This window comes from Vicugna pacos, chromosome 1, assembly GCF_048564905.1.
Source record: "Vicugna pacos chromosome 1, VicPac4, whole genome shotgun sequence".
In the NCBI taxonomy this organism is placed as follows: Eukaryota; Metazoa; Chordata; class Mammalia; order Artiodactyla; family Camelidae; genus Vicugna; species Vicugna pacos.
The window spans coordinates 122,730,236-122,757,823 of record NC_132987.1 but is presented as its reverse complement, the minus strand read 5'-3'; the positions used below and the strand labels follow the sequence as shown (position 1 = coordinate 122,757,823).

The window sequence follows — 27,588 nt, the reverse complement described above, 5'->3', positions numbered from 1 at the left end:
AGGAACGGGGTGGAGGAGTAGCTACTGACACAGAGCACATTTTAAAAGCCAAAGACAAAAATAGCCACTTTATACACCTCAATGGAAAGAAACTTTAAAACTTCACTGAAATGGACCATTTCTAAGAAAAATACAGTTTATCAAAACTGACAAATGGCTGAAGCAGACCAATTTCTACGGAAGAGGTAAGAGAGTAACCAAGGAGCTATCCCTCAAGAAAGGACCGGGCCCAGATGGTTTCTCAGAAGAGCCCCACCACACCCCTAGAGCAGACAGCGCCCGCGCTACATACACTGCCTCACGTACAGGAAACAAGCAAAAACTTCCAAGTTACTTTTTGAATCAAGTATAACACTGACACCTAAACCTGGTAGAGACGGCACACACAAGCAAGTCATAGATCAATCACTTGTGAATACAGGTGAAAAAAATCCTAAGTAACATGAACAGACACCACCACCACATTGGGACAGGAACACCCTGACCAAGTGGAATATAGCAGGAGTGCAAGTGTGGTTCGATAATAAAAAGCCCATTAACGTCATACAGCGTGTTCGCAGACCTAAGCGGGAAGAATCATGAGTATCTCCACTGGGTATAAGACAGCCTTTACCAGAACTCAGCAGTGTGTTCCTAGTAAAGACCCTCGAGAATACAGGAACAGATGCAATGTCCTCCCTGAGCTCGCATACGTCCGCCTCAGCCGCGCAGCCAGCATCCCACTCCACGAGGAGACGCCACGGGCACTCCCGTCGGAGGCAGGAACGAGGCAAAGACACCCGCGGCCTCCACTGCTCCCTGACGACGGCTTAGCCAGGAAAAGCGACTTGAGGCACAAGAACTGAGCCAGGAGAAAGAAGACCACCTCTTCCGTGGGTGGCGTGACAGGGTACCCGGAAAACCCCGGACTTCGGGGCCCAGAGAATCGATGACAAAACCAACACAAACAGCGAGAGAGTCGGCAAGGTGAACACTACAAAACCAACAGCCTTTACAGACACGGAAAAGCACTGACTAGAAGATACAGCGGGAAAGAAAACCCCACTGACAACAGCAGCAAAAGCCCAGAAACACCACCTGACACCAAAATGCACAAGGAAAAAGGACGTGCGGAGCCACCAGGCAGACACCACGGAGAACGGCTCCTGAGGGACTGGCCCGGCCAGCTACGGACGTGGACTGTCAGTCCTGGGCGAGCACACGTGCAGACGAGGTCTGGCCGCTTCTCAGCGGCTGTCCTGGCCGCAGCGTGAGCGCAGGGCCTCTGGAGCTGCTCTACGCACACCGCAGCAGTGAGCGCGCGGGCTGGTGCTGTCGGGGCCAGAGCGGATGTAAACATTTCAGAACCAGGGAAGGCAAGAAGGAGCCGGGGGCGTGAGGCTAAAATCAGAGGTACACTGACTCATGATCTCTAAGACATCCACTTTCCCAGCTCTACAGAGCAAAGGTGGAGAAGCAGGGATGCTCTGTAGTGCCAAAGGAACCCGGTCTCTGTGCAAAAAAGGCTGAGTCTGGCACAAGGGCAGCAAGAAAACAAGAACCTAGAATACCCGGTGTGCCAGAAAGCTAGAAAACACCCCAAAGGACCCGGGAGCCAGCTTGAAGAGACCCTTCCTGCTCAACCTGAACATCAGAGTGAGGCCGGCCAACCACGAGGCGCTAGACACACAGAAGCCCACACAGGCCCTTGCCTAGAGGAGAGCACTGGCTGATCGTCTAGGGGAGTGGTGTCTGCAATCCTGGGTGCTGACTGGTTCAGGAAGACTCATCACTGGGGCTAAAGCTCAGTGGGAAAGAAAGCTGGATACAGAGGACAGGCACGTGGTCCTAGGGTGGCTCCCCAGAGACGGCTTATTGGTTGTAAGGGGGAAAGAGACGTACAGCATGGAGAGAGCGGACAGCCCCCTGACCACGAGATCAAGTCCAACACCACCACCAAGGGGCTGCAGGGAGAAGCGTCGTTAAGCACAGCAGGCCTGGGGCAGCCATCCGTAGCCTGCCTGCAAGGTGGGCCCTCGCTGGTGCGTGGGGACGAGGATTCTGCAGGGGTTCCCAACACCGCGTGAGAGGCCTGCCTCACTGGGCGTAAACGGTACAAACATGGCTGATGCTAAACACCCACTCTGGCCCGGAGTCTGGCTTTGATACGTGCAGACAGAGGTGCCTACGTGGCTGGCCCTGATAAAAACCAGCACTCCCCTGGTAGACACCATCTCACATGCGCTGTCGCCCATTCTGGGGAGTAAGCCCATCCCACGTGACTCCACTGGGAAAGACCACAAAGCAGAATCAGCAGAGGCAAAAGGTCCGTGGGGTGAAGGGGAGAGGAGGCGTAAGCTGTGAGTCCTTTCTCACTTAAATTACAAAAAACAACTTCTGCGTCCTCAGAGTCAGGTTAAAATGTCACGATAGGTCATGATTTATGTATTTTTGTATATTGTTAAATGCTAGTCTTACTACAGTCAAAAGGGACAAGAAGAAATGACCCACAGAATTTTCTATTCGTTCATGAGAGAAGAATTCTGTCAAGAATGGGTTCACGAGTATAAAACAGCCAAGTACAAGTAGGGGCTGCAGCGCTCACAGCACGGCAGCCCCGCCAGGACGGGGGGCGCGGAGTGAAGAAGGAGACACAGCTCCCAGCCCTCAGCAACAAGGGTTCTCAAGGACAGTAACTGCCACGACGGTGAACACGTGGCGCTACGAGAATGAAGCTGAAAGTAAATGTTAAAAACGCCTCGTGCCCACGAGGGCGCGGTGAGATGGCTCACAAGAACTGGAAACACAGGAAGTAAGAGTCTATGTGGTGATTACCACGAGTGCACCACACTGGGCCAGGGCAGAAACAGGCAGCCACAACGCCATGCGCTTGGCTGAGGAACGGACAAGAGGGACCAATACCAAAAAATTAAAATTAAAAAGTAAATCTGAAAAAGTATAGCTGTCTTAGCAAAACCCAGACCCGTGCATCTTAACTCTATTCCAGGACGCCTTCTGTAACGTTCCCCCAAAGGAATACTCACACAGCACTCCGTCCAGTAAATATGAAGGAAGGGGAAAGTGAGCAGGGCTTTGTTTCCTTCTTTGGGCAGCAGCTCCTCTTTGAATTGAACAAAGTTAGACTCGAGGTGAATCATCTTCGGAGCCCGGCCATAGGACCTGTAAGAAATTCTCAACAAGTCACTAAGAAAAATGAGTAAAGAATGTTCAGCAGAAAGGATAGGAGAAAAATACAGCAATAATTTAATCATATCTATGAGCTCAGAACTATGTACATGATATTAACCGTGAATTATAGCTATTACATATTCTATCTGAAAAGATTCTATAAATTACTTTAAACCCCATTCACATTTACATGCAAAGCTCCCTCTCCATAAATCTTTCATTTCACTCAACAATACCTGCACAGTAATACTCTATCAAACCAGACAATTTGCAACAACAGACTTGAGAAAAATGGATGTTACTTAATCAACAGCCACTATAAGAGGAAAAGAGTTCCCCAAATGCCAAAAGTGCAGTTGGAAGTTACCAAAGCTTTTAACCGCTCTAATACTTTTGTGACAACATGTATTGTCCAAAAAGAAAACTGCTTGGTGGAAAAGAACAGGTTTTTGTTTGCACAGCATAAATAAACAGTAGTGACCATCCTTCCCCAGTATTTCTCAACCCAAGAACTAAACACACAGAGAAACCCCACAAGCTACACACACCCAATCCACTGCTATCAGAGGGTAAGAAAGCTATTTATTATAGTTCTAAAAATAAATTATGCTACAGATATCTTTTCTCCATACCCCTATTTTCCACCTCCAGTACTTGTGTCTCTTTTAAATATCTGTAAGCTGGATTTTGCATTTTTTTAATCCAATCTAAGGAGTCTCTGTGATTAGTAAGTTGAAACCAACCATATTTCATATGATTACGCTTAAACTTGGGGATTTTCTATTTTACACTCTTATTTTTTTCTGTCCTTTTTGAGATTAATCAAGTTTTCTTTTTCCATCTTTTTTCTCTGCTCGTTTGAAAGTTTAAGCAACCATTTCTTTTCCGCTGTTGATTACATTTTAATGTTTAGTATGCACACACTTAAATTCTCCTTTCTAAGACTAAAAGACAGAACACTTTCTTCTCTACTGTCTTCCACTCATCCAAAATTTTAATTTTTTACTTTGTAAAAGGATCGATACCATAACTAGAGCAAAATATTTTAATGACTTAATTGCTGGCAGCTGCTTCCTTCATCTTGAACTGTGGGTTCATTTTTCTTCTTGTTGAGACACACCCTTTGATTATTTCAGAGAAGGTGGTAAAGTTTCTGATCATCTACATCTGAAAATGTTTATGTTGGCTGCATGTTTCCCAGCCAGCTCCACTGGGTGGCACGCAGGAGTGTGAGACCTAAATGCATTCTGGGGCAAACACGTGGGGCTGCACAGCCAGAAGTGACAGATCAGGGCCCCCCCAGGCCTAAGAGAAACAAACCCTCCGGGCACCCTGTCTCCTCCAGGGCCTGGGGAGGCTGACTCGGCCTTCCCTCCGGCAGGGGTGAGTAGCATAGAACTCCAGGTTCAGAGGCACTTTCCCTCAGGAGCTTGAGAAGACTCTTCTTAAACACTCTACTCTATGCAGTGTTTGAAATGTTGTTAGAGACTGCAAATTCGGGTTTTCTTTTCTCCAGTTTTTCTCGGTACGGCTTTTTGTTTGCTTGTTTTTTTGTTTGTTTGCTTGTTTGGTTATATAACCTGTTTTTTTAATTGAGTTATAGTCAGTTTACAATGTTGCATCAATTTCTGCTGTACAGTGCAATGCTTCAGTCATACATAATATACATATATTCATTTTCACATTCTTTTTCACTGTGAGCTACTACAAGATACTGAATATGCTTCCCTGTGCTGCACAGTATAAACCCTGCTTTTGTTTTCATTCTGCTAGACATTCAGCAGCTCCTGCCATCTCGCTCCCACTTCCCAGTATTGCCTGTCCCCCCTCCCATGGATCTCCTGAAACTTCTCCTGCCACCCCTTCCACTGGGTCTTGCCCCGGCCTACCGCGGTCCTGGGCCTGGGTCCTGTCGCCTGCTTCTCAGGGAGCCACCACTGCAGACACGCAGGCTCAGCTCTCCCTCCGTCCATCCTCCACTTCCCAAGAAGGCGTCTATCCTGCTCTGTGCAGCCATCCCCACCCTCCTCTGCCCTCGCACACTTAGGCCTCCCTATTCTGTTCTCCCCTATTTCCAAAAAGGTGAAGAGATGAATACATATTGAATCTATGCTGCGTCTCTATTTTATCTTTTCCTCATAACTCCCTTTCTTGTCTCTTCCATCTTTCTGAATGATGTATACTTATTTGAAATCCTTTCCAGATTACTCCTATTTTTTTAAGTATTAAACTCCTCCATTTGTGAGTTGTTTTCCCTCATTCACAGCACTGGGCCTTCTCAGATGTGGAATAATTTTTTTCCTTTGGTTTCGGGGGTAGGTAATTAGGTTTACTGACTTATTTTTAGAGGCGGTACTGGGGATTGAACCCAGGACCTTGTGCACGCTAAGCATGCACCCTACCGCTTGAGCTATACCCTTCCCCCTGATGTTGAGTAACTTCTCTGGGAGAGAATTCTCCCACATCTGTATACTCTATATTATGTGTTAGTAACTAAATACATTCCTTGTAACACTGTAATTGGCACAAAAATTAGACTAGATTCAATGGAGAGCCTGGGTGAACCATCCGGAATGTTAATTCCTCCTGTCAGTTGGGGTACAAACTGGTGGTCAGGAAGGAGTGACGTAGCCAGACTCAGAACTGCATGACCATGGATAACAACAGGAAATTTTTCACACACCTTGGTTAAAATCAGATTACCTGTATTAATAAGTCAAAATCCAAACATTTTCTACAGGTAATATCTAATCTTACCAGAAATAAGTTTTCCAGTAAGATAATTCGAAGTCAGTTATTTCCTCAGAACAAGTCATTAGATGAACAATTACAACAACAGGATAAATGGGAGGGTTGGCCTGGCTTCTCTCATTTTTAAATAACAACTTCCTGTAGACTTTCTCGTCCTTAAGAGAAGAGCCCAGGAGCGCAGGCCGCAGAGGAGGGCGCCTGCTCCACCATGGAGGGAGGCCGGGCACGCCTCCGCCCCAGGATGCCTGCGCCGCTAAGATGTCCTGATGAGCCGTGGAGAATCAGAAGCCACTCCTATAAAAGCGGGCCCTTAGCTCAGAAGAAGTGTCCTGTTTCTGTCATCCTGTGTCTTGTTAAGAAAATCAACACATTCCTTAAAGAAGGCCCACGGATTACGTGGCGCTGTTCAGTGTCCTTAGAAGTCAGGCTGCAACTTAGAGTCCCTCACTTGCTCACACAAATGTCCACAAAACGAAGAGGAAGATGCAGCCCAAACCGGGCGACCGTACCTTCTCCATTCCATCGGCTCTCTCGGAAGTTGCTGGGAAAGCGTTGGATAAATAGAGGTAAATAAGTTCTGATCTCCAGCACCTTCAACAAGAATAAAAATGGCATTTTTAGGTGAACATTGGAAAATGGGCTCTGAAATTTATTAAGTTGGTATTTTTAGACAATCTGAAAATTCAGTAAAATGATATCACAAAACAAGACTGTTTCATGTCTTTAAATAAGTGGGCTCAAGAAAGCGCAGTACTTGACCCCCAGGACCTAAGGAAGCCTCACGCGGCCTCTCGGAGCGGGGTACGGGTCTCCCCACGAGGAGGAGGAGAAGGGGAGGAGGAGCAGGGAAGGGGGGTGGAAAGTCGAGGAGACGGCCGCCGGCTCCCTCGTGGCTCACTTACAGAGCCGCTGCTGACTGCAGCTCGCAGAGCTCGCCCCAGAACCCCGTAAGAAAAGGAAACCCAGACAAGGGGATGTGAGTTTCCTCACCGTAAAAAGCTCGAGGTGCACCCAGTAGGAGCAGAGACACAGGGACACGCGTTCTCCTAAGGCGTCCTCGCGACAGTCCCAGGACGCTGGGACAAGCACGGCCGCCTCCCAGAGAGGAGAGCACGGAGCCGGCTGGGGCGGGGACCAGAGAGGAGGACAGGCGTGTCTGGCTCTGCACGCTGGGTTGTTAATGCAGCTCTTTCGTCTCAGCTTTAACAGAACTGCAAAGTCCACTTAGCTCTCAGAAGTGAGAGTACAACCATATTATACTTAAGCTACAAAAGAACCTCTTAATATAGATGGCTCCAATTCTTCTACTCAGCGGATCCTCTAACTCCAAGCAAAACCATTTTCCAAATTGCTTTTATATTGATCTTAAAGAAATCATTGGGAATTGATATGGGCCATTGATGCATTTGCTTATTTTGTTATGGGGAGCCTAAAATAAAACAAAACAAAGCCCCCCAAAACCACGTGACAATGTCAAGGCACTGCTCTGAGTAATGACGTTTCTGGGCAGCTGGGTTGAGTATCAGAGAGGCAGAGAGGCAGCGGGCATCGAGACTAGCCACGGACCCTGAGGGCTGACCACTGGGTCCCACTGAGCGCCTCTCTCCACCCGCTGCGTAAGCCTGGGGCGGCCACTTCCCTTCCTGTGCCTCGGGGACCATCTGTGAAATGGGAAAACAAGAAGAGCTGCCCAGTAGGGCTGTGGTGAGACTGAGTCAACATAAATAACCTCGAACAAGGCCTGATGCGAAGTAAATCTTCAGTAAGGTTTCCTATTAACACATTTGCTGTTGACATAAAAACATCTTCTATGTTTTAACTCTACATTTTTCATGTTCATTTCTTTGGTAGTTGTCTTAGAAATCATTAAAGTAAGAAAATCTTTAGTTAGCTTCAAATATCTTATCTTTAAGCGCCAACTCCTGCGGCCTCTTTAAAAGGCTCCAAGATTAACATAAAAATCACTCCTCTTCGCTAAGTAGAAATTAGAGCAACTACAAGGAAGCTTCCTCCCCTTTCACTTGGTTTACTAAATAAATATATAGGATTTGTATATGGTCCTTGCAGTAAAGCCCCACTCAAAGGTACCATCACCTTATGCCCACAGTGTAAACCAATGAAGAGCCTCCTACATGCCCCTCCCACGTCTCTCACACAAGAAATCCTGTGACATGATAAAACTTGACTAAATGGCGACTACGAAGTCTTACATTCAACTGTAAAATAAATCTTTAATTTGCATGCTAAATTTACTTTTTAAAGATTATAGGTCACTTAGCACATCTGTCAACGGCAAAGATGTCATCGGGCAATAACAGGGGACTTAACATGTGACCATCTGATCTCAGTGCCTGTTCCGAGCTGGGTAACAAACTCCTGTGTTGAAATCCTAACCCCCAGCACCTCTGAATGTGGCTGTGTTTGGAGATTAGGTCTTGGAAGAGCTGATTAAGTTAGAACGAGGTCTGCAGAATGGACCCTGATCCCATCTGACTGGTGCTCTGCTAAGAGAAAACGTGGATACACAGACATCAGGGTGGGAAGAGACCACGTGAGGTCACAGCAAGTCCAGTGTCGACGAGGACACTGGCCATTACGAGTCAAGGGGCGAGGCCTCGGACCCCAATCCTGTGGACACTGACCCTGGACTCCCAGCCCCCAGCGCTGGGAGGAGACGCGTCTCCGCCATGCGCCCCCCCAGGCCGGGCTGCTTTGTTAGGGCAGCTCGAGCAACAGTGCCCCCAGTTTACATTCTAAGGTCGAATTCTTCTCACCCACTGAAATTCTACACTGACTGGCCGTGAAATGAAGAGAAGCCACCATGACTTTCTCAGAATACATGGCTATTCATGACAACACTCTCCAAGCCATGCACTGAGCACCATGAAAAGCAGACACGTCTCTGAAAACGGGCGACAGAGAGCCAGAGCGCCAAGAGCCTGGGTGTGAACCCCACAGAATTCAATCTCGGCTTGTGACAGGCAATTAAATTAACAATGTACACTCTGTAGCCCCCAAAATAGTCCTGCCACTAAGTAGAAAAGCATTCGAGTTCTGAGGCCTGTGCTGTGAGCCCAACCCTAGGCTGATGTCCATGTTGGTCCCATGGGCATGGGGCCCAAGGAAACGGGTAAGGATCCAGCCGCCAGGAAACGGCTCCTGGAAGCAAAGTGAGACGCAGGGTTGACACCGCGTCCAAAGAACCCTGTTCAGAAAACTGCAGTGTTTACAGTCAACTCAGACTATTTATTTCAACAACTAAGGTTTCTTTTCTCTTTTTTTTTTTTTGTGAGAGAGGGGAGAGTTATCAAAATACTTGGCAAGAGTAATTCAGAGCACAGTCCCATTAACATAGTCTCTCTCTCCCTGTGTGTGTGTCCTCACTCGCTAGGGAACACTTGGCGATGAGGCTGGGAGGCCCAGGGAGCACGGGCCCGCCCGCAGGCAGCGCCAGGGGCATGCGCAGACCATCACGGCCATCCCTCGCCCGCAGCGGCATTGGCACGTGGGGCACCCGGGCAGGAGGCAGGACAGGCAGAGGAGCCACCCGAATGCAAAGGGAAACGTCAGGGGACGGGGGCCTCACTCTGAAGAGAGGGATGGTACTCTGTCCGAATGCTGCCCAGACCCACTGGGCACCTGCCCCCAGGCTGCCCCTGAGCCCAGAGGCCGAGGAGAGCCTGGCTCAGGAGCCCCCAGGAGAGGCAGGCAGAACCCTGGGTCTCCGACTCTATGAGCCTAAGTGCTTTCCCGTTCACGCCAGCTGTGATTAGACTTGCTGTTTCTCACAGCCGGGTAACTGATGCAGAAAGTCCCTATTTCCTGACTTACGACTGCATTCTCTGAGGTTTTTACAAGCATATATCCATGTATTAATCATGCAATTTTAAACTTTTTATGTTAAAAGCAGATAAGAACTAATTAAACACAGGGAGGGGTAAGAACTCAAAAGGATGATTTCAGTGACTTCAGCTTAAATGGGTCATATTTCAACAAACTGCTTAACACTTTCTTAAAACTTTTAACAGAAGGACGTGGGAACTCAGTTATTAAGTAGTCAACTTTTACCAACAGTAAGTAAAAAGACACTAACACATGTCCAAGAAAACATAAATAACTACAGATAAAGATGGATCACTTAGATTTTAGATCACCAACAATAAGACAGTAAGAAAAATGCTTATTTCTGAAAACCCTAATTTTCAAAGAAGTCGATTATAACGAAAACTAGAAACCTGTAGGCTAGATAGTCTTTTAGAGCTTAGACACTCTCACTAACACGAGGGTCCAAGCACAGCGTGGTACCAGGCCCAGACAAACCCAACGAGGACGCTGTGGACCCGCCAGGGCCAGGGTCAGGGCAGTCACAAGCTGTCGTCACAGTCAGATGTCGTCTGTTTTACCCTTCACCAACCCAAAGAGCAATGGAAACTTTTACTTTCAATCATTTAATGTGCAAAACTTTCATGTTAGGGTCCACTAGAACTGCAAAGTCACAGAGTTATTTAGTGTCAAAGCATTTTTAAAATTCAGGTTTTCAATTCTCAACAGCCAACTGCAACCAGAACAGAATCAGCATTACGCTGATACCTGAAGGGCAGAGGACCCCAGGGCGTCCTGCTTTGTGTGACAGTGCCTCCAGCAGGCGGGCAGACAAGCGACGCTGCACCTGCTGAAAGCGTACATCCTAACCACGCCCCGCAAAGCGGTTCCATCCGGGGAGGAGACCAGAGGGTGCTCAGTCTGCATTTCAGGCTTTCAGGAACATGGGGCATCCAAACTAAACTAAACTAAAGGCACAAATTCTCTTACCCTAAAAGGAAAATGTATCTATGTTCAAAAAGCTATATATTTGTTGTTGCTAATGTTCCTATAATGCTTTCGCAGTAATTTTTTTGAAGACTTTAGGACTCTGTCATGACATTAAGATTGATTTTGGCACTAAAGAGTTTACAGAAAAGATAGAGTAAATTACCAAATGTGGCTTGCATGCTCTACAGCTATAAATTATGCCTCGGGGAGGGCGGTGGACAAAAGTCACCTCTCAGCTGGGGAGGACACCACAGGGTTTTCATACTTAGAGAATCATTACTTCCTGTGCTTTTCCCCAGACACGTGTTAAGGGCATTCAGAAGTCTAGGTAACAGTCCCACTCCCTGGGGCCTGTGAACACGTTACTTTACATGGCAAGGGAGAATTAAGATTGCAGGCAGATTAAGGTTGCTGATCAGCTGATCTTAAAATAAAGAGATTATCCTGGATTATCTGGATGGGCCCCAAGTACTCGCAAGGATACCTGAATGGGGAAGAGGGAAGCGGAAGTCACAACCAAAGGGACAGCCCCACGAGGAAGACTGAGCTGGTCTGGTCGTCACCAGCTGTGAAAATGGAGGGGCCAGGAGCCAAGGATGCAGGCACCCCAAAAAGCCGGGAAAAGCAGGAACAGCTTCTCCCCTGGAGCCTCCAGAAGGACCTTGACTTTAGCCCAATGAGACCCGTTTCAGACTTCTGCTCTCCAGAACGCTAGGAGAATAACTTTGTGTTGTTCTAAGGCACACAGTGTACGTAATCGTTACAGCAGCCCCAAGACACTGACACAACTATGGAAAGTGTGTGAAAAACTTAAAAGGGGAAAGTAAAAGCATTTGATTTGCACCCTCCCCTCAGAAATCATCTATGTAGTACTCAGCACAACATAACTTTGTGACTTTGCAGTTCTAGAGGACCCAGGAGGGTCCGCTCAGCTATGGCGGGGGGGGGAGGGCGTCAGGAGAGAGCCAGCTACAAGAAGTGAACAGCTGACCGTGCACTCGCGGACGGCATGGTGGGCCTGGCAGTCACCCCAACCCTCACAGCAGCCGGAGGATCGAGTGCCACCCTACATGTGAGGACACCCCTGCCTCGCCAGAGCCACGCGGCTTGTGCGGGGCTGAGTCACACCCAGGCTGCCGCTGCCCCTCATGCTGTTTCCTAATGAATCCGCAGGGGCTGTGCTGACATTGCTTGGCTGAAAATACAGGTTCCAGAAGACCTTCAGCGACACAGTGACCGCTTCTGCCCCTGGCATCCCACTGTCCCCTACTTCAACACACAGAGCTGTGAAGGTCTCTGCAAAAGTACAGAAGGATCAGGAAACCACAACCACGAGAGAGCGCAAAGAAACACAAAGTGCTCAGCCCATCGGCCCCTGACACACAGCTTTCCCAGATACCTGATGCCAGCCGTTTCGAGATCAGTATCTTTATTTGGATATTTATGTTGGAGAAAAGATCTTAACACCTCTAAATATTTGCTAATACTCTCATACAGTGTAAGTTTTCTTCAGATTCTTTAGTATAATCTTAGTGAAAGGAAACAGTCACTTTTCTAATAAAAGGCATCTCTCACTTGACCTTGAACTGAAGACCCTTCAGCTTATTTAGCCTGTAAACAGGATGGCTGTCTTCACGTACCTGATGGGCAATGTCACGTTTACCCTTCAGAGGGCTCCAGAGACCCCAGAGCACCAGGAACGCAGGGACAGGGACCGGGCGGGCTTCAGCCCCGCCGGGAAGCCGCCCTCTGGTCGGAGGACCTCGCTGCGTGGCCAGACCAGGACTGCGGGACCCGTTTCAAGCCCTTCCGAGCAAGAGAGGCTATGACTTTACTTCTGAACAAAAAAAGCCAAGGAAACACGTAATTTACCTCACATTTGCTTTACAGAAAAATGTAGAAACGGCATTCAACTAAACAAAGCTTCACTTCACTGTGAGGCAGCTCACTCCCATTTAACACTCCCAAGAAGTGTTAAGGAGGCGCTGTCCTTAACCCCTCAGACCACACATTAATTAAGTTCTCCTCAACAGCTTTTGGTGGAACAGACTTTCAAACGGACGATAAAAACGTCCAAAGTCATAAACTGGGAAGTCACTTCCGCCTACTCAATAACGTGTAAAATGTATTTGCCATAATTTATGTATAATGTCATTGCAGTAATGAAATTTAATTAATGCTTCAAACTGCAAGCTCTTTTGTGGGGAAAACTAGTATTAAATGCATAATCATGGAATATGGAAGCCCTCCCCAGCGGTCCTCCCAGAGTATCTGCACATAAAAGGCTTTCATATTTGGAGGTGGGGGCAGTGAGTGAAGGTTAACGACAAAAAACAGAAAGACCCAGAGGATATCCAGACTCTCTAAGGAGACATCAGGGTTTCACTTGTGCCCTAAAATGACCAGGCAACTGATGCCCCCCCTCAATCTCTACACATAAACACTGCCCTGCCTTTACTGGAAGGTATATATTAAGAAAAGCAGTGGGCGCTCCCACTGCCTTGCACCCCAGAGGCCAAGGTTAAAGAAAAGTAACTCCTACAGTAGACGGGAAGGGAATCACCTTCCTCTGCTGTCAGCTGTCCCAGATCCTCTGCATCAGGCCTTCCAAGCACGCTGATTTGAAGTCACAACTCAGGACCCCTGCCACTGCACCCCTGGCTCTCACGTCAGACCTGATCCTTCCAGCTCTCCTCCTGAGCCGTGTACTGGGACACACTCACGTGCTCCTCCCTGCTCTGCTTCCCTTCCGTACCCAGTACCTAGTCTACAGGACAGTGACTGCCTCTAGGTGTGACCAAAGGGAAAAAGTACAACGGAGAGTGTTAAGGGAGTTCCATGCTGTGGGAGTCTGCAGAAGGGGAACTACAATCAACACACAGAGTCCGCTCACAAGGCACAAAGTCCCAAAGTCTTTCTGCCTTTTAACATGAAAGACAATCCAGCACACGTGCCAAGTGTTCAAGGAGGTCTGAGCAAACACCTCCAACCAGGGGCACACGGTCACCCAGAGACCACACAGCTTAAAATTGAAGAGTTCCAACACAAAAAGATAAGATAAATGCATCTAAATACAAGAACACTTAAGACTAAGCCTTTAATGGTTTTACATATTTTAAAATAAAGAAAATATAGGATGGCAGTTTGGATCACAGTATCTGCAAGTCCAATAAGAGACTCTGCTCAGTCCAGGCTCACCCTGCCCTGCAGCCTTGGAGAGAAGGGTCCCCAAACCGCTCTGCCCCCAGGTTCCTCCCTCGCCCTCTTAAAGTCTCTGTTCAAAGATTACTTTCTCAGGGAGGTCTAATTGCCGTTTTCAAAAGGTGCACCATTAGCAAGGGGAATTTGAAAACATCCAGCAAAATTAAGCATTTATCACAGCCCTAGCAACCCTCGCTTGAGTGATCCCAACAGAAACGCTGGGGTGGGGCCTGACCAAACACGGAGGGATCCTGGTCTGGCCCAGCAAGCCTGGCCCTGGGGTCGGCAGTTAAGAAAAATAACACTACCTGGTAAAAATAAGAAAACTTTCCAAACATACAACACTCCCTGGTGAAACCAAGGTCCGACCTGTTGTCAGTTTCTTCATTCTCTGCTCACTCCTTAAAAAAATTTTGCAAACAAGGGCCTAAAATATTGAGGAATGAAGCATCACGTAACACAACACATGCAAGAAGCCAAATAAAGGCATTTATTTCCCTGGGGGAAAAAATAGAGAGAGACTGCAGAAAAGGTTCATCTCTTCCTAAGAGACCATCCATCTTTGTGCCAACGTCTCAAGCCCAAAATCCCAGACCCCAGGAGCGGCTCCTCGGCCTGGACTGCAGAGCGGACAAGCCCCCAGAGGCAGACAAAGTGACACAGAACCGGAGACACGCGACGGAAGCCAGCCGAGGGGCACCTGGGAACCGATGCAGACAATGACGAAGGAGCTGAACAGGGCCCCCGAAAGATGTGTCCATGTCCTGACCCCCCAGAACCTGTGAATGAAACTTACTTGGAAAAAGGGTCTTTATAGATACAGTTAAGTTCAGGATCTCAAATGAGATCATTCCAGATCGTGTTTAGATGGACCCTAAATCCAACGACAAGAGGTCACTTGTCAGGTCAAGTAAGAGACAGAAGGGAAAAACACAGGGAGAGAGGAGGCCATGTGAAGACAAAGCAGAGACAGGAGTGATGGGGCTACAAGCCAAGGAACGCCAAGGATTCCTGGGAGCTGGAAGAGAGGCAAGAAGGACCCTCCCCTCAAACCTTGGGAGGGAGCACAGCCTTGGCTGACGCTTTGATTAACTGCTCACAAGTACAAGCGAACATCTTGGGGTGATAGAAATGTTCTAAAACTGACTTACGGTGATGGCTGCACAACTCTACACACTAGTGGTCAGAGAACTGTACACATACAATGGATAGTAATGTTACGTATGTAGATTAAACCTCAATAAAGCCGTTTAGAAAAAAGAAAACTATGTTAGTCTTCCCCCATCCATCAGACTGGTGAAAATTAAAAAGATGAACCCTACCCAGAGTAGCAGAGTATAACTCAGAATACAGCTTCTTCACAGGGTGATTCAGAAGCAGGTCTCAAAATTTAAACCACGCTCACCTTCCGACCTAGCAAGTACACTTGGATTCCATCTCTTACAATAAAACTGTATTCCTGCTTTATACACGTGTAAGGGTGAAAGGCACATTTTGCAAAGGTACAGATATATCTTCTTCCAAGGCTTCATCCAGATGCCAGCTTGACAGTTCCTCGAGAAGCTGAATCAGTGACCCAAAAACGCTTTGGCTTGGTCGTTGTTAAATTTCTTCTGACTTGGAGTAGAGAAAGCATATCTGAAAGAGCTCAAGAGGACCATTTGAAAGACCACAGTCCCTACCACACTAGTGAGCTTTATTTCTTCTACTGGATTAACACGTATTTCCTTGATTCAAAAACTCCAGAGAATGTTCCAGTATCAAAAAAAAAACAACTAAGTGCATAGCAGTTTACCTAAAACAAGTCTGAGTGATCAGGATTCAAATTATCCAAGCATCTTCTGCAAAGCTGTCTTATCTTGATGAAAACACGTATTTGAAGAAAACAATATGACACCATCAAAAGCTCCCACCTGATGGAAGCATTCACTGACATACAGGAGTTTCTCCCTTAGAGAAATGCTTACTCGTTTATTTAACTTATTCACAAATATCTACTGAATACCAACTATGTGCCAAGCACTGTCCAGGTGCTGGACACACACAGTGAACAAGACAGGCGAAGTTCCTACCTCTCTGAACCCCACATGCTAGTTTGTGGGCACTCTGGGTTAGGAGTGGAGAGAAACAACAGATCGAGAAAAAGCAAATTTTTCTGTCGGGGGTGCTGAACCAAGAAGACTGAACGAAGTCAAAGCGATGGCGAAAGGTAGGTGGCGTGGGAAGCGGTGTGTGAGCAGCCGCCGGCCGCGAGAGGGCAGCACCCGGGGGCCAGGGCACAGCCAGGAGGCCAGTGTGCGGCCCAGGGCGGCGGGGCCCGGCGCAGCAGGCCACGGAGGGTCTCACGGCCCTGGGGAAGGTCTGGGGATACTATGCTGAGAAGGTGGTTGGCCCCTGCGGGTCTGAGCAGGGGAATTACACGCTGTGACTTCTCTCTCAGAGGGACTGCCCTTAACTTCCAGGGGCCAGGCTGTTAACAGGATGCCAGCTGGGAAGCTGCAGGAGACCCAGGGAGAGATGAAAGGGCTGGGGTCTGGGGTTTGAGTAGCAGTAAAGCTGAGAAGTGGCTGAATTCTAGATAAACTTCAAAAATATTTGCTGATAGACTCAATGTCTGTTGGGAGCAAAAAAGAGGAGCTGGGAACAACTCTAAGGCCATCAATTTTAAATTTAAAAATCAAATATTCTCTAAGCGCAAAATACTATGAACACAGTTAAAATTCACCTTAAGAGCAGTTAACAAAGCACAAGTTGATCAGACAGCGAGGACAGGAGGGAGGTGAAGAAGGAAGGCGAGGTAAAGGGAGGGGAGAAAGCGCCAGGGCCTCTGGGCAGACTGCCGCCAGGGGCCTCAGGAAGGTGTGATGGGGGATTTAGAGGCTTTCCGGTGGAAGCCCGCCCCCCCCCCCAGCAGAACAGAGGGCGAGGAGATCAGCTCTGAGCCTCTGTGAGACCATACACTGAATCGTGCAATACACATGAAAAGACACTCTGTCAACTGGCAAAAAACTTTTTTCAGACAGAAAATTCTTCAGTAAGTCCCTTGCATTTTCAATAAAAGGCGACCACCTTGGTTTGGCCCTTCCCAGCTCCCTCCACATGGACCGCACCACCATGCTGTCAGTTCCTTTCTAGGGAAAGACTGGCCCGCGTGTTACATTGGCCAAGCCTGGTTATTTCAGAGACTCATCAGTGCTTTAAAAAAAAAAAAAAAAATCAAACCCTTGAGCTTCATTTGCATAAACCAAATTTTACTAGAAACCATTCAGAAACACATGTTGTAAGTCTGGCATGACCTGAAGTTCAAATGGAAAAGGAAGCTTTTCACTTCTAAATTCTCAGTTCAAATCCACCCTAGAGTTGAGCTAAGATACTAGTAACATGGGTTCCCAAACTGTGTACCCCGGTGCCTCGGGGTACTGCAGCAAACCCACAGAGGGTCCAAAGGGTATTTTAAATTTATGAGGGAAACGGCAGTACTGAAGATATCCCAAACCCCAGCTGAGGTATTGTTTCCATACGACCTCGTGCTACAATTCTCTCAATGGCATCATTATCATCACAAAACAAGGGAGTTGCTGTGATAAAAGGCTAGTACCACCTCCCTACTAAAAGGAAACAAAGAAGGCAGCAGAGACCAGCCTGACTCCCAGGTTAGAGAAGTTGTGCAGTGCCCAACAGATGCAACCATCCCATTAGTCTGTTACCCTGGTTATCTAAGAATGAAATAAAAATTTTCTTCCCATTTATGTGCATTTTTTCAAATAACTACTGTTATGACATGACACTTGATAAAATTATTTGAACCTAACTACTTGATAAATGAAATTATTAAATGTTCTTTTTAGCCCAGAGGTGTGATGAAAAAAGTATTAAAGACACTAAAGCCACCGTGAGCAGAGAGAAGGAAGGACTCCCTCCTTAGAAGCTAGCATTCTTTTTGCACATTCATCACTCTTCTGAGTGCTTTACACATATTCTTTCAAGCCCTACACCCACCCCAAGAGACTGGCACTACCTCCTCCCTACTTCACAGAGGGGGAGGAAGGCACATATGTAAGTCCTGACTGTTTGGAACCACGCACAGGGAGAAGCGATTTCAAAAGCAAGGTAATTGCACTTCAGTTTACAGGGAAAAAAAGAGGAGAGGAGAGGAGGGGAGGGAGGGGAAGAAAGAAAATTAATTAATTAATTAATTAATTTCCCCCCAAAAAGCAAGGTAAACAAAGCCAGTAGTGCCTTGGGTCCCACCTCCAAATCCATCCCGTGGAACTGTTTCCCAAGGAGAAATGCTTCTCCTGCTTCTCAATAGTTGATTCCCTACTGGCTTAAGAATTCAATATGGGCCAAGACCACCATTTACATGCATCAATATAGAAAGAGGACATTTTAAGTTACTCTTCGGCAACGAAACAAAGAGTGGTTAAATCACAAGCACCATACTTTGACGCCCGGTGGAAAACCGTGATGTGCAAATTTAAAAATTTTAACCTACAGGGGAAAATACAAATTCCAACCAGATACAAAGCATTACAACCAGATACCAGATACAGATTACAGATCTACTCATTTTTGTTGCCATTTTCTCCCTTTGAAAATTTATCATGTCAGATCTGGAACCCCAAACACAGAGACTGAGAAAAACGAAAATGGCAGCGTCCAACGTGCCTGGGTGAGAACGGGTCGCTCGGGTGGAGTGCTGCTGTTTTTCAGATACCACACAATCCTATGTTGAAGAGGTGCTATCTTGGGAATGATGCCGACAGCCAAAACAGAAAAGCCACAAATCAGTAGGATTACAATAACCGTCTGCTCAGCTGGAGAAGGAACATAAATAACCCTCCTGGATACCCTTAGATCAGAAACCCAAGTCTTTATTCTCAAGAGTGAACTGATCTGGTGGTTGAAAAATAATCTAAGCTATAATTTAAATTTAGATCAAATGGATCTGCTGGATTTGTTTCAGTTTCATTGTGCATTTTTCATGATTAATAAATTATACTATACATATACAAACTGCTACGATTAGGTGATTCATCCCCCAACGTCATCACTAACTGTTCGGCGGACATCCCTGTGCACTTCAGATACATTCTCCAGTAGTCAGACACTTAACAAGTCTTGGACGTCTGAGCAGATCCTCCACTGAGGCAGTCACTCTGCACCGGAGGCAGTTAGGCAGCAGGTTCGGAAATTTTTAATTACGGATTGAAGGCCATTAAAATTTTCAGGCAGCTTCAGAATATTATTAAAATAATTCGGTAAGGCTTTCAAATAATAATGTATTCTATTTCCCCCTAACCTCTGGGGACTTCCCAGTCTTCTCGTGGCCACAAATAAGCAGTTCCTACACAGTACCTGAACCAGCGACATGCTACATTCTTCTCAGAAAGTATGCTACACAATTCATTTTCATTCTAAGTAAAATGTTCCAAATTCTACGAAAAAAACTGAGAGCAAGCATAAACTCTGCTTTATTTTACAACGAACAAACACAGACCTCCTCAGGGTGCAATGGCTGGAAAAGTATTCAAGGAGATGTAAAGGCACTTTTGAAAACTAAAACGCTGCATAACAAGGGGAATGGACATAATAGCTGAGCCTCTGGATGGACTTTTTTCAAGCAATTTTCCTACTGCCTTTGCCCACACTGCTTAGGCTAGCTGCTCCCCTCAAAACACGTGCACCCGGAAAAATGGAACCACACGAAGTATGAAGTGAAACCAGATTAAGTGCTCACGAAGCTCCAGTCCCTGATACACCAAAACGCAATCTCAAACGTGAACTATGAAGGCAGCCTTTCTTAAAAGTTAAAACATCTTTAACTTGTAAAGGGATCTTTTTCATTTTTCAAGCTAACTTTCTCTGAAAGTTTACTAAAGCCTTTTCCTCTTCTGAGACTCCAGTGAATGAATGGTTGCGCCTTTTAAAACAGAGATGCCGTCAGTACCGATAACACTTCTTCTTTACGCTTCAAACACCGGAAAAACCTCCACCAACACGGCTACTGCAACCAACATGCAGGAAAGGAAATTGTCCCTCAGCTGCCTGTCGCGCATGTGTGTGCAAACTTAAGCACTAAACACACACCTCGAGCACTACAAGGGTAACAACTGACCCATTTAGTCAAGGTTGACTCCAACAGGGCTTTACGAACCTCTTCAGATGTGTGTCTTCATAACGCCTACTGAAGTATATTGCTACGAACCTGTAAGCTAAGGGGTATGGGAAATAATTAGCCACATGGATGTCCTACAAGCAACACTGATCCGGCACCCCTGATGTGCAGGGCACTTGGGGAGAAGTCTCCAGGATCTGGAAGGCACTGAAACTCAACATGAAGACCACCCGAGCCCGGTCCTCTTCCCCGAGGATACAGAAAGCACCTGGGAATTGCAGGACCTCCAGATCAGCTCTACGCACACCTGTCCTCTTGCACTGAAGGTGCAGTCTTGAGTAAGACTTTCAGTTGACAGGTATCCTGGCGAGAAAAGAAAACAGCTATTGCTGAACTATGCAAGTGTCCAAATTTAGAGGTGACACATTCCATTTTCCTAAGAAAGTTTTACCAGCTAAAGATAAAGCAACAAACTTTAAACATACGAGTTCTCAGGGATCTGATGAAAGGAAGCATACAGGGAGGGTATCCATTTATTAGAAAAAAATGACAAGGAGAAACAGGATGGTGCTCAAGACCTACAGAACCATTATGGCCTAAGTGCTGGGACTTTGCTACAGAAAGAGTGTTTCCTTTCAGAGTGTGGAAGACTTTTGGAAAAAGTTAGCTGGAAGTAAGAATATTGTCAAAGCTCGAAACTCATAATAGTTTGAAATTTCTCTCTGCAAGTCATCAAAATGTCAGCCAACATTTCAAACCCCCTATGAGCTCAAAGTTTTTGGAAGTATTTAATTCTAAAATCACAACTATAAAACTTAACAGGAAAATTTTTTCTGTAACAGAGAAACAATTCCTTTGTGTACGCTTAAATGTGGTGTACACACACACAAACCGACACCCCAAAGAAGGAGGCACCAGTCTAGCAGTCCAGTGTGGATGAGCTCACCCAACCTTTAAAGCCTCATCCGTGAAATGGGTTTCTGTTCCGTGCCAGCGTCTGGGAGGTGCCCGAGGGGACTAAGGGGGAGATTCAAGGAGGTAACGCGCGTGAAACCAGTCCTGGCTCGCAGTCCCAGCTCCGGCAGGGCTGTCATGCCCATGCAAGTGCAGCTGTGCACGGCTCTGACGGAGCACCTGCGTCTGTCACTGCTTAACGCAAGTACAAACCCACGTCTCCTAACACAATAACCGCACACAAACTTCGTCCACGCTCGCAACCGACAGCCAAGAGAATGCCCCCGCGGGATCAGAGGGAGAACGGTCTCCGCTGGGAAGGACCGGTCCCCGGGTCGCGGGACGAGCTGCCGAGCCTGCGGCTGGACGGGGCACACGGCGGGGCCCCCACTCCGGGGCGCGCCCTAGATTCTGGGGTGCACCGCGTCCCGGGCCTGTCAAACTGCAGCCCAAACAACCCGGGAAGGCGTCCCCCGGCGGAGTCGGAGGTCGCCCGCGTGGGGTCAGAGGTCCCCCGCAGGGGAGGCTGGCGGACGGCCCCGGGGAGGTCGGAGGTCGCCCGCGGGGACAGGAGCCCCGCCGCAGCCACCGCCCTGGCCACACCTCCGTTCCAGGAAGCGGCAGGGCCGGGAGTGCAGGCCCTGGGCCGCCGGGATCGAGGGGCCGGCGACCTGGGCCCGGCTGCCCGCCACGGCCGCCGCCCCCTCCCGCGCCGCCGGGCACTCACAGGTGACGATGGGCTTGTTCTCCATGGTGTAGATCACCGGCGGCAGCGGCTCCTCAGGGGCGTCCATGGGCGTCCGGCGTCACCGGTCCGGCCCCCCGCGCCCCATGGGCAGCCCGAAGCCGCGCAGGGCCAGCCCGAGCCTGAGCGGAGCCGCGGTCGCGACAGCGACGCCCGCCCGGCCGCGCGAGGCAGCTCCAGAGCCGGCCGCTCGCCGCCGCCGCCGCCGCCCGCCGGCCGCATCCACTTCCGGTGCCGGCGCGCCGCGGGACCGCTTCCGGGGCGCGCGGCTTAAAGGGGAGGCCCTTACGCCGGGCGAGCGCTGTCCTCCGACCGAAAGGCGCCCCGGCCGCGGAGTCTCCACGGAGGTTCACTCCGAGCCTCGGGGCCGAAGCCCGCGCGGACCGGCCGTGGGCGGCGGTGGGTCCTGCACTGGAGGGGCTGCACGGCTGGGAGCCGCCCCCGGGCCGGCTCCCTCGGGGGACAGGGCTGGCCTGGGGCGAGCAGCTGGGACTCGCCGCGGGGCGCCCACGAGCATCACACCCCCCCCCCACCGCGGTGCCCGATGCGGAGGACGGCTCCACGGGTCACTGACCGCCACGTGCGGACACGGGGGGTCACTAGCACCGACACATGGACACGGGAAGCTCCCAGGAGTCACCAGCAACAGCAGGTGGACACGCATGTCAGTTTCTCTCCAGCGCGGGACGGTTGCCTAGAACCAAGCTTTGTTAATTTTACCAGAGGCCGGATGCCTGGGGGGATCAGTTAACAAACGGGTTAGTCCCCACGGCTGGGCTGACTGGCAGTTACCCCTTGCAAAACTCTTGGGCTTGTTTTTCTTGTCCTGCTGGTTTTGTGAGGTCGCCTTGCTGCCCTGCAGTGAAACAAGGTCAGGTGCCTTCACAGTAGAACCCAAGGCCCCCAAGCACCTCAAGTCCTTCTCGGGGGCTAACGACAAAAGCGGGCTCACACCAGCTACTCCCGGTGTTTGGAATGAACCGCTTCTCTCTGGATTTCCACAGCACTAGTTTCCTGTCTCCATGATGTTAAAATTCTTGAATTAAGGACTGCCTTTTACTTGTGTCCCCAACCCCTCCCCACCCCAATACCCGACCACACAGAGCCTTCCATGGAATAGGCACATTTTGCAAACGCCACAAAATGAAACCTTGCTTTAACTGCATCTAAGTTTCTTATGGAAGAAAAGTAGATTTGGGGCAACTTTTCTAAGTGAAATAAAGTAAACATATGTGAAATAGTTTGAGTGTGAACACAGCTGCTAAATGTGTGTGCATAGTGTAGCATGGTGCACTGTGGCCGGCTAAGGAGGCAAAGGTCAAGAGTTTAAGACACCTGGAGCCTGCAAGGCAGAGCACCGGACGAGAAGAAGGAGCTAAGGATGGAGAACCGGAAGTCTGTGTGGGGGTTCCCTGTAGTCGTTGGCCTCAGCTGCGCCCAATACTCATTGGGTCAGATTCCATAGGGTTTACCAGGAAGTGGCTGTTACAGAGTCAAACATGGGTGCAAAGATTGGGGCCAAACAGGGCTGTAGGAGAGACCTTGTTGATTCCTCACAAACACTGTGAATGAGAAATATTGCAGCCATATCAGTAAACAAGGAATGCCGTGGCCCGCAAGTCATCAGCCGCTACTACCGACTCAGGATGCAGACAAGCAGGCAGCCTGGTCTCTGCATCCACCCCAAGCGGTGCACTGTGAGGGACGGGAAAGGGCAGGGCCCTGGCCCTAGGTAGCTAGGTGCTTGTCAAAGAATGATTTCAGTGAGCCCAGATGTTTGCGCCTTCCCACACATAGAAAAGTGCTAAATTCTTTAACCTGAGATGTCTGGTTTTCTTTAGTTAACAGTAATCTTTTGATGTTCTGACTACCTGGTCTTTGTTGTAAAACTCCTACATATCCTGGCTCCTCCCCTACCTCTTCTGAGCCATCCCTCAGAGCGATCTGAGAGGCGGTCATCCCAGGCTTGAATGGGTTCAAGTCCTCAGAAATGTCCGCCGAATAAAACGTAACTCAACTTTTACGTTGTGTGTTTTATTTCAGTCAATAATACCCAAGGCATTCAGCCGAGACACCAGACTGAGGCCCCATGGGTCAGCCAGCTTTATCTATAAAAGCCAAATAAGTATTTTAGCTTTGCAGGCCACATGCAAAGCTGTTTCACATTCTTTTTTTTTTTTTAACAATTATGTTTAAATATAAAAAAAAAAACATTTTTAGCTGAAGGGTCACACAAAAACAGAGCACAGCCCAAACGTGACATGTGAGGTAACTGACCCTTGCCCCAAAACTGGCCCACAATTGACCTACCGTCACAAAGCGTAAAGCAAAGCTTTGGCATACTCCACAAGAGAGACAGAGTTTGGACGTTGACTCCTGCCAAGTTGGAGGGGCTTGGGGACACCTTGGACATTCCTCAGATCCAGTCTAGCAAAGCATAAGACTAAGCCCATGGAAAGTCAAGGTGAACTGCCAGTTAGACCAAAAGTCAAGACTCTTCTGTGGAGGATGATCCAGGGTCAATACAATTTATGATTTACCAATGCCCAATATACACTAAAAAAATGACTAGACATTCAAAAACCAGAATGTGTAAACCAGAGTCAAGGGGAGAAAAGGCAGCCAATAAAAACCAACCCCTAAGTGGCCCAGATGCGCATTTACAGATGAAGACTGGAAAGCATCTAAAACCACTGTGTTCAAAGAATTCAGTGAAAGTATGGTCTCAATGAGCAAAGGGGTGGGGACTCCTGGCAGAGTAATAGGAAGTATAAAAAGAATCAAACGGAAATTCTAGGACTGGAAAGCACAACAATTGAAATGAAAGTGTCCCTGCATTGGCTTAAGAGCAGATTGGAGACAGCAGAGGAGTCAGTGAAGACAGACCAGTACAATTATTCAGTCTGAAGAAGAGAAAAACGATGGAAGAAAAAGGAACAGAGCTTTAGGGACCTACAGGACAATATAAAACAGCCTAACACATGTAATGTGTGAGTCTCAGAAGAAGAGAGTGAGCATAGGGCAGAAACTTTATCTAAGCAAAATCATCGCCCCAAATCCACAGATTTGATGAAAAACATTGATTTACAGCTCAAGAAACTCAGGAAAACCTCAGTAGGATACTTACACAGAAAATCACACTTAGGCACGTTATAGTCAAACTGACGAAAGCCATAAAGAAATACATCTTTAAAAAGAAAGAAAGAAATCTTGAACGCTGCCAGCAAAGGAACACACTTTCTGGGGAACAGTGGTAAGGATTTCCACTGTCTTTCCATCAGACACAACGTAAGCCAAAAAACCAATGGATAAACCTTTAAAAACTCAACCATGCACCATACATCCAGCCAAACTACTCTAAACAGGAGAGCAGACTAAGCTATTTCCAGGTGAGGCTGGGTGAGGCAGGCACTGCAGGAAATGCTGTGGGATGTGCTGCAGGAGGAAGGGAGAGACCCAGAGACGGTGACTTGCACGTACAGGAGGGAAAGGCTGGCCCCTCAAAAAGTCCGCAGGCGGGGGCATAAATGGCTGCTGCCTTTTTCTCCCTCCCGTAGCTCTTTAATAGACAACTGTGCTTCAAACATGCTTCATAACTCTGTGTGGCGGTTTTCAAATGCACGTGGAAGGAAAAGCTCTGACGACGGCGCGGGGGCGGGGGTGGGGCGTGTTACGCTGCGGAGCGGGCGGGAGGGGGCGGCGAGTCGGGCTGCGCGTGAAGGGCGAAGGCTGAAGTGATGCGGCGTCGACTCCACAGAGCTCGGCCTGAGCCTGGGTGTGTGCAGCCCCAGGGCAAGACTACCAGGAAAAAAGAATAAAAGGTTCGGCTAAGAGTCCAGTAGAGGAAGTAAACTGGGACACGTGAAATACCTGATTAATCCAAAAAGAAGCAGGGCAGAAGCAACGGGGGAACGAAACGAGGGGGGACCAACCCCAAGGGCCGTGGTCGCGGGGGAGGGCGCGCCGCCGCCTCTAGGCAGCAGGGAAGCGCACGTTACAGGCACGGCGACCTATCGCTTCACATCCACCCACGTAGCAAAAACTAAAATAAAATAAAACTGACAGCACCACGTGCAGCCGCAGCGCGGGTCTACGCGTCCTCAGCCTGCTCTCGCAGAGCCGAGCCCGGAGGCTCCGAGGGAGCAGACACCAGCGACGCTCCCTCGGCGGCAGCGCTGGGGCCGGCCGCGGCCGGCGCCGGCCGGGAGGACCGCCCCTTCCGGCGGCGGGGCGGGGCCAAGCCGCCGCTCTGGCCCAGGTGGCCCCGGCTCGCGGGCCGCACGGGGCCGCCTGCGCTCTCCCCACCGAGCAGGCCTATCAGAGACCGTTTTTTCACGTGCTCGTTTAGACAGTGCTTGAATTCAGCACAAATACTGGTTCAGACACTCCTTTCAATCATTTTCAATTTGCGAAAATGATGCTATGCTTATTAGTCAATGTCCATTCTTTTTTCTCAGATTCTTTTCTCCTAAGACAGCATTTGTTTTTTTCAAGGTTGCTGGAACGGGAGCCCAAACGCTCTTTCCTGGTAGCCCATTACGTTGTCTCCGGATCGCAAAGAGCCTGTTCAATTATGTATCGGGATAGCTGTAGGCTTTGTCTGAAGGGAGCCCCGCGGGGTTTGCTCTGCCCCAGGCAGGGCCTCCCCAAGGCGGGCTGCGCCAGAAGGAATGGTGAGCCCGCAGGGGTTTAGGCGGCTCTACCCCCAGTGCCCGAAAACTGGAAACCCCACCCAGGTACCCTTGGACGGGTGACCAGTTAAAACCGTGTGGTCCGTCCACACCACGGAAGACACAGCAGCAAGAAAAAGGGCTGAACTGCTGCTACACACCACCACCAGGATGGGGCTTGACAGAACTACGCTGAGCGAGGAGACTCCAGCCCAAAGTCAGAGGCCTGCCGTGTGATTCCATCTGTGTCACACTCTTCTTTGCCCCGGGGGGTTTCCCGGGCAGAATGGCTGAGCGCACCGTGACGGATAATTGTATTGGGCACGATCATTTTTTGATTAGAGTTGATTGATGAACTGTGTTAGTTTCTAGTGTACACCACAGTGATTCGGTTATACATATATATTCTTTTTCTTTATAGATTTTTACAGGATATTGAATATAGTTCCCTGTGCTCTACAGTAGGACCTTGTCGTTTATCTATTTTATATACAGTAGTTTGTATCTGCTAATCCCAAAGTCCCAATTTATCCCTCCCCCACCCCCTTTCCTCTTTGGTAACCACAGGTTTGTTTCCTATGTCTGTGAGTCTGTTTCTGGTTTGTAAGTAAGTTAATTTGCATCTTTTTAGATTCCACATATAAGTGACAGATGACATTTGTCTTTGACTTACTTCACTTAGTATGATAATCTTTAGGTCCATCCATGTTACTGCAAATGGCATTGTTTCATTCCTTTTTATGGCTGAGTAGTATTCCATTATTTATATATATATACCACAACCTCTTTATCCAGTCATCTATCAGCGGGCATTTAGGTTGCTTTCATGTCTCAGTTATTGTAAATACTGCTGCTATGAACATTGGGGTACACATATTTTTTCAAATTAGAGTTCCCTCCAGATACATACCCAGGAGTGGGATTGCTGGATCATACGGTAAGTCTACTTCTAGTTTTTCAAGGACTCTCCATGCTGTTTTCCACAGTGGCTGCCCCAGACGGCATCCCCAGCAGCAGTGCAGAAGGGCTCCCTGTCCTCCACACCTTCTCCAGCATTTACTGTTTATGGGCTTTTTAATGACGGCCATTCTGACCAGCGTGAGGTGATGCCTCACTGTAGTTTTGATTTGTGTTTCTCTGATAATTAGCGATATTGAGCATTTTTTCAT

The 27,588-nt window shown here is 48.4% G+C and overlaps 1 protein-coding gene across 3 annotated transcripts in view; it reads right to left on the bottom strand.

Moving 5' to 3' along the window:
• The window catches only part of TRAPPC10 (trafficking protein particle complex subunit 10), a 67,597-nt gene extending 45,616 nt beyond the window's left edge, over window positions 1-21,981 (bottom strand). For 2 of the 3 annotated variants that reach the window (XM_072970021.1, XM_072970043.1), the window contains exons 1-3: window positions 21,732-21,981; window positions 6,429-6,510; window positions 3,024-3,159 (exon numbers count right to left, since the gene is read on the bottom strand). In XM_072970021.1, the coding sequence (XP_072826122.1) occupies window positions 3,024-3,159; window positions 6,429-6,510; window positions 21,732-21,798 (285 nt within the window). In that variant the 5' untranslated portion in view covers window positions 21,799-21,981. The remainder of the gene's footprint in view (window positions 1-3,023; window positions 3,160-6,428; window positions 6,511-21,731) is intronic. The other variant, XM_072970030.1, reaches the window with a different exon arrangement.
• Between the last annotated feature and the right edge of the window lie 5,607 nt (window positions 21,982-27,588).